Below are 6810 nucleotides of genomic sequence, written 5' to 3'. Positions count from 1 at the left end.
TCCAGAAAGGTTGCGAGTGTCATAGCATCCTGGTTTGTGACTATGCAAGACGGAGAGATGTTTTCTTTCTAAAGGAATATGCTGATTACTTAGGTCTGAAGAATAATGAGAAATTAAGAATAGTCTACAAAATTAGAATAGGGTTAGGGTTAGTTTGAACTTTTAACATACTTAAAAGATATAGCATGCTCAATAACCATGAGAGAGAAAAAGATAGAAAGAAACACCAAAATCTCAAGTTAACTGCGTGCGTCAGTCTGCCCTGCCCGTAGAAATAAAAGGCATAACAAATAAAGAGGGTAGGGCAAGGCTCAGTCCGTAGTATATACAGAACACATACATCAAATTGAATTTCTAATCTCTCTTAGCGCTTGATGGTAGAGAAATCGGAACGAGGCTCACGTGCATGCGGTCTTCAGTCTCTTCGCCGATTGGATGAACCCCACGATCACTTGAAACTCGTCCAATTGCTAAAACATAAAAGCACAACGAACATAAGATGGACGATTAGACAAATATAATACCAAAAAGCCCATTAACTAGACACATTCATGCGGATCATTTCTGAAGATGGACCCGTGGGGTCGGGTCCCATCCGCAATTCAAAACTGTCCTTCGTTGTCAGAGATAAGCCGTAATAATCGGCTGTCTGGCCCCCAACCACCGGCAGTTCCTTATGGTACCAGCTGTGCAGAAAAACATATCTCCTATGCTACGAAGGGACCACCCGTGCCTCGACCATCATAAAAGGAGGTTTAATGCCTTTACTTAAATTTAAAACCTAAAATTTGGTCCGTGAAAAGGCGATCGGGTTAAGATAAGATTCCCCACTTCAGTGGCTTAGCTTTTACATTTTCTCATAATGGATAGACACGAACCAAGCTGATCCTCTCCAACAGCTCGTACGCTAATCTTAACACGAATTGATTAGAGCAGTTCACAAACCTTTCTTTTCCAGATTAAATTGGGCGTGTACCATAATAATGCTTTTGGGAGTAGAGAGTATTTCCTGCGATGGGAGAGGGACCTGAAGGTGATTGTCTGGTCTCCTCCTTGACAGTGTAGGTTAGCGACCATCATTAATTAGAAAAGGCATTTGCAAACCTATAACCACTGAACACCCTTCCATTCTCCAATTTTACATGTGCTAAATCCACATTTCTCATGAAAATTGTGTTTCTCGGACCTCCCAACAGAATACATGATATGAATTTTTGCCCCCTTGGCTAGACCACGTTCTTGTCGGGATTTTGACATTAGTCGCAACAGGAAGATACTACAAAATAATGCATGTGCATGCTAATTGATAAAGATACGTTGAATGCAAACATGCAGATATCATGACCTATGAGCATGTGGTATCCTGTTGTAAAATATAGGGTACCTGCGATGTGAAATGTCGCTGAACAGCATGGATCAGTTGTTCCTTGGACGGATTTGGATTAATGTCGACCTGCCATTGTAATTCGTCGATGCCGTGAGAAAGAGAGAAAGAGAGCGACAGAGCGAGTTGTATTTGTTTGAAAAGCAAAGTGAAACTTACAAGATTAAAGTGCCTCCAATATCTCCACAGTGCAGCAGTCTCCAGCTTTGCTAGATTCACCTTCTAAGAAACCAGAACAAGCACAATAAGTACATCAAGGAACATATAACCAGAATAAATATCCTAGAAGGTTTGAATACAAAATGGATAGTAAACAGATGTGCCATCACGTGGCGTACAGTATCCCTTCAATTACAAACCGAAGTTGTCACTATCAGTATAGTATCTGAGGTTCTGATTGGCATTTCACATGGTGAGGGGCCGACTCGATAGTCCAGACCCTGCTCGTTTTAAGTGGATAATGATAACAGAGATAATATGCAAGGATTCAGTATTAAACAGAGGAAGGAAAAGAAATACCGTAGAAGGTTTATGGACTCCAGACTGTACTTCTCTGTAGTGGTTTCTGCTAGTTGATTTTGCCGAAGAAACCCAAGGCTTTGAATGCCGAACCCGAGGCTTAACTGGTTTGTGAAACTCTATGCTCGACCCTAGATAGAAAAGGGAATATGGTCAAAGGACATTATATCTGAAGGGTCAGTTAAAACAATTCATCAGTTTTGGACTTATTGACTAACACAACTAAAGGGGAATATATCAGGCTATGAAAGTAGAACTTCATGCTCATGGGATGATGGTTACTTGAACGCTACAAGGAAAGGCAAACAAACGTGAAAGATGGCTCAAAAGAACACGGCTTACCAATATCAGAGCTACTACTAAAGGAGTTATCACATTCATCATCATCATCCTCATTTCCTGTTGGTGCTTCGATAACACTCAAAGCATTCCTCTGCAGTTTCACTTCAACGCCATTCTTGAGAACCTGAAAGGTCCATTCGTCGTGAAAGTTACCTTAAAATGAAAGACGACGCGATGAAAAAAAGTAATTCAAAAGGACACAATAAAGAAGGCAGAAAGGTATACCAGCCAATGCCAACCTCCAAGACCAACGGCCTTCTTTACAACGCCTTGAAGCCCAACAAGGACTGACTTAGTTCTGTTGTTTCCTGTGACGATTACCTTGGTGTGTCTTGGAAGTACAGACAACTCTTCATCTCCGCTTTCTTCACGGCACGGAGAGAGAGAACGGGGTGAACACAACATAGGCTCCAGATTTGCTAATTAGATAATTCCTAGTACGGCTCAAAGGGAAGAGAGAGAAAGACAGAGAGAGTTCCGAGGAACCAAGATGTGGAACTCTTACTGGATTCTGTTCAAACAGTAAAGAAATAATAACATAAAATCCACTTCCATTTGTTCAGTATAATTTCTCTCAAAGCTCTCAATTCAAGGTCGTACTCGTCAGAAACGTGAAACAAATGGTGTCAAATGAATCATGGAAGTGATTGCTCTTTTCGGATTTGGATCAATCTTAACTTCAACTTCCAATTTCTGAAACAAAAGAAGAATAACAAATTTAAGACGAGTGTATACATCAATCTTCAAAAAGTGCACAAGACCAAGCATCAAACAACCTCCCTCACATGCTAACAACGCATGCCAACTGTCAATAAATAATGAAGATGCAAAAAAACAAGCCAATATCTGCAAAAGGTCTCGTTAGTAACATGACACCCATGATCAGTATGAATCTCGTTAAGGGAAAACAAATACAGGATTCTGTCTTTATTATTTTTTTTCAACTAAAAGAATTACTGATAATGCAAAAAAGGTAATCTCCAGAGTTTAGGAATAATTGTCACAGATAAAGACAAAGTTATACAAATCATCTACAAAACATATCACCAAAGCTTGCCCATCGAACAAATAGCAAAATTATGATCAGACGTTTAGTTGAACCATTTTTTCAGATCCAATAACTTTCTGTCAGTCAGCAAACTCAACCAAACAAATGCATTTTAGTAAACAAGATTTTTAGACAACCATGTTGCAGAAACAAAGTAGTAGTTCCCCTGATTTAGAATAATTGTGCTTTTTTTCCCTTACGTAAAATTGGCGAACCTTGGCATGTTTAACCTATGATTGCAATAGTTTTTTCATGATGAAACATGCAACAAAAATATCAACGTGGTGCATTTCGGGCACCTAGATCGTCCAACGACTAAATTGCTTTACGAGGGTCAAAGTAATTAACAATTTCATTTCACCCCTGTCACAAAAATAATGCTTCTCGTTTAAGCAAAAGGGACTAAAATTCTTCCTGGAGACGAGCTAAATTCTTCATTGACCGTTTCAGAGACATGGATCACATATGAAAATTCAAATTCCGGCACAATCACTTGACTCAAACAAGACAACAGCTACACTTATTTAACAAACTCAGACTTTAGAATCACAACAACTGCATTCATAAACGTTCCTTGTATGCAGTATAATGGAATCACACAAGCACACATATACAATTTCCATCAACGTAAACCCATGAAGACGCCGGGTGATCACCCTCTAGGCCTACTGGTTCCCATATATTTTTGACGCACTAAAAGAAAATTAGTAAAATCAATTCTTAAAATCTTGAAGTAAATTATTACAGCTCATATCAGAAAAACAAGAGCAAGAAGAAACTTAGATCTCCGTGTAGGGGAAATACATCCCCGAATATTCATGATTCAGGCGAAATGGGTGAACAGCTAGAGTAATTGAGAAGTAGTTGCAGCAGAAATAATGAGCTGTCTAAGTTTTACATTGAAAATAAGGACACTCGGGCCTATTCGCTTTTGTCGAAAGCGTTCAGTAATCGAAAATTACATTCCTAAGCAATGCGACACACTTCCCGGTCATCAAACACCAAAATACAGTAGAAAATTGATAAAAAAAAACCACCCTTTTCCCAAAGCACTGCCAGATCGCAAAAATGCAAGGTTTAGCTACCCATAAAGTAGTCAAAAAAGAAAATTTGGACAGAAGAAACAATGTTTCGCAGAAGATTCGGGAATCCCATGCCGGAAAACACTAAAACCTCAGCCAAAGGCCCAGATCTCACATAGGATGCATAAATTATACACCGTTGAAACAGAAAAAACTACCAATTCGACTCGAAGAAACATCTGAACAATCAATCCGCACCAATCCAGTAAGAAAACGAAAAGCAGTTCATTCTACCTTCCCGCATTACGTTATTCGTCATATTCAAGAACCAGTTTGGATGATAATGGCCTTCTCTACAGCCGATTTTCCGGCTCCGCTGAACGCAAAGCTTGATTCCTCTCGGAATTTCGCGACAAATGGATTTGAGCAGTGAATCACACAGGCTCAGAAATTCCTGATTCCCGTTGTGCTTGATTGGAATCCTCTGGAGGCCTTCTGACGCCTCTTTTCACCTCTGAGAATCAATACGAGAGAGAGAGAGAGAGAGAGAGCAAGCACACTAAATGCTGTCCAACTGCCATGGAAACGACCCTGTCTTCCTCTAAAATCCCACTTATACCCCCCTCCATCACCGGTTCACCGGCGACAACCGGTCGTCCAAACCCCACGAACAAGAAACTATCTCTCGCGTTTTCCCAGGCCGTTTTCCTTTTGACACGTGTGGGCTAGTCCATCGTGTAGGGAGACGAATTACCGAAAGGCCATCAAATTTTAAATCTATCGCCACTGTACCCTTTCGCACCTCCCAACTGGGTGGGGAGTCCACGAGATGCGCTATTGACCAAATTGGGCACGCCGTATAGACATAATGACCTTAGTTATGCTACAATTTGTAAGTCATCGTTTTTATTTGTTTAATTTATCCGTTTGCACGTGCTGTTTGATGATGCGATCAATCTAAGTAGTTGAATGCGCTGTCCTATGAATATGTCTTAAAAATAATACATTCCAGGAAATGAAGTATTCTTGTTACTAATTGCCCTCTAAAGGGTATATGATAAGTAGTTGAGCTTGTGTTACGGTCACTTAATTCATATATGTGCTAGATTCATGTATTATATGTGCCAGATTCATGTATTATATGAGGTGCATGGAGTATTGTTCCAAGATGAGGGTCCGTCATCTCTTTATCAAATATTATCACAGTAAGGGGACTTCCACTCTCCTGTTACATATTCAGATATATCATTGTTGCTAACAATTAATGAGCAAAACTTCTTGTCAAGAATCAAATGATGCATGACCCTTGTTTCCTTCTTTCAAATTTTTACTTATTTGGGTAGATTTGCATGACTTTAAAATTCCGTCTAAATTCAAGTTTTACGACATTGCTTTATGCATTACGAAAGTACACAATTAGATTGATTTCTTGATCATTATTTAGTTTAATTACCATGTTGGTATAACATCATTATGAATACCATTTTGTGTCGGTGCATATCGATATACATTATATGGAGCCAATAATATAGGTTTTTGTATTTTTTTTTTTTTTTCATAGAAGGCATGCTTTTATGGGTTATGATTACAAAAATGAAATTACACGTCATGTAGCATCCAACTTTGAAACTTTTTCTCAAGTTGGTCTCCGACGTTAACATTGTGGTACATCTGTAGTAAATAATTAAACATGATATATATGGCTTGATTTTTGAGGGAACGAGAGCTACCCATATGAGAGCTTAGTTCTTTTCTTTCCTTTGCCTCTTCCTCGTTCCCCAAGTTTTAGTGCATCGAGATACTGCCTCTGCACTTATGTGTCGTTGACTCTTGTTTGCAACACAGAGAGTTGGCACCCTAAGAGCTCGAAGCAAAGATTGGTTGCTTGCGCCCTACCCGATTCCATACCAACCCCCTTGAAAATCCACCTTCTTACTCTCATTATAACAAAAATTCAAGGAAAATTAATATATGAACTTCCAAAGTTAAATATCTGAAATTGAGAATAAAGTCTTTGGGTCAAAAGTACTGTTGTAGTGAAGGCCCCAACAATTTTTTTCATGTAGTTTAAAAATGAATTGTGGCGGAGCGGAAGACTGTCCACTGACTTAGAGCCTAGAGGCGTAATCAATTGGAGTGAGTTGAACAGAGACAATATTTCTGTCGGCTTTTCTTCTGTCCTCTTTTAAATGACAAGGCTGGAACCTTTCAAGGACCAGACAGTTTATGAGACCGTCTTTTTAAGAAATTAACCTATATTGATTTGAGACACAGGCTCAAGCCACCCGTGGTTAACATTTGCTTGGTCAGTGGTTCAAGTGGCATGCATGGATGCAGAACCCTTTATAAGGAGCGATGCACTAATTAGCATGGGTACCAAGCAGCTCTAGATCTGGAAAAATGCTTCAGCTTAAGCTTAATTTACCCGTTAAAAATAAAACATAATTGTTAGATTTTCAATATTTGACTTTTTTTTTTTTTTTTCAAAATATCAG

General features: G+C 39.1%; 1 protein-coding gene across 1 annotated transcript; it reads right to left on the bottom strand.

Moving 5' to 3' along the window:
* Window positions 1–168: 168 nt before the first annotated feature.
* On the bottom strand, window positions 169–4890 carry LOC116266262 (uncharacterized). The gene is made up of 7 exons (XM_031647409.2): window positions 4610–4890; window positions 2471–2938; window positions 2246–2369; window positions 1904–2034; window positions 1544–1606; window positions 1385–1453; window positions 169–470 (listed from the first exon to the last, which is right to left on the bottom strand). Exons 2-7 carry the CDS (start codon window positions 2648–2650, stop codon window positions 399–401), a joined length of 639 nt encoding a protein of 212 aa, XP_031503269.1. The 5' UTR covers window positions 2651–2938; window positions 4610–4890; the 3' UTR covers window positions 169–398.
* Between the last annotated feature and the right edge of the window lie 1920 nt (window positions 4891–6810).

Source organism: Nymphaea colorata, chromosome 12 (assembly GCF_008831285.2).
Source record: "Nymphaea colorata isolate Beijing-Zhang1983 chromosome 12, ASM883128v2, whole genome shotgun sequence".
In the NCBI taxonomy this organism is placed as follows: domain Eukaryota; kingdom Viridiplantae; phylum Streptophyta; class Magnoliopsida; order Nymphaeales; family Nymphaeaceae; genus Nymphaea; species Nymphaea colorata.
The sequence above is the reverse complement of the archived record's forward strand: the minus strand, read 5'-3'. Positions and strand labels throughout refer to the sequence as shown.

Bases quoted from the DNA above. Each gene is read 5' to 3' on its own strand.
- LOC116266262 (XM_031647409.2), bottom strand. From the start codon at position 2,650: ATGTTGTGTTCACCCCGTTCTCTCTCTCCGTGCCGTGAAGAAAGCGGA. The intron at 2,370-2,470 runs GTATACCTTTCT...TGGACCTTTCAG, and splicing joins TTGGAGGTTGGCATTGGCTG to GTTCTCAAGAATGGCGTTGA. The intron at 1,607-1,903 runs GTATTTCTTTTC...CTGGTTTCTTAG, and splicing joins GAGTCCATAAACCTTCTACG to AAGGTGAATCTAGCAAAGCT.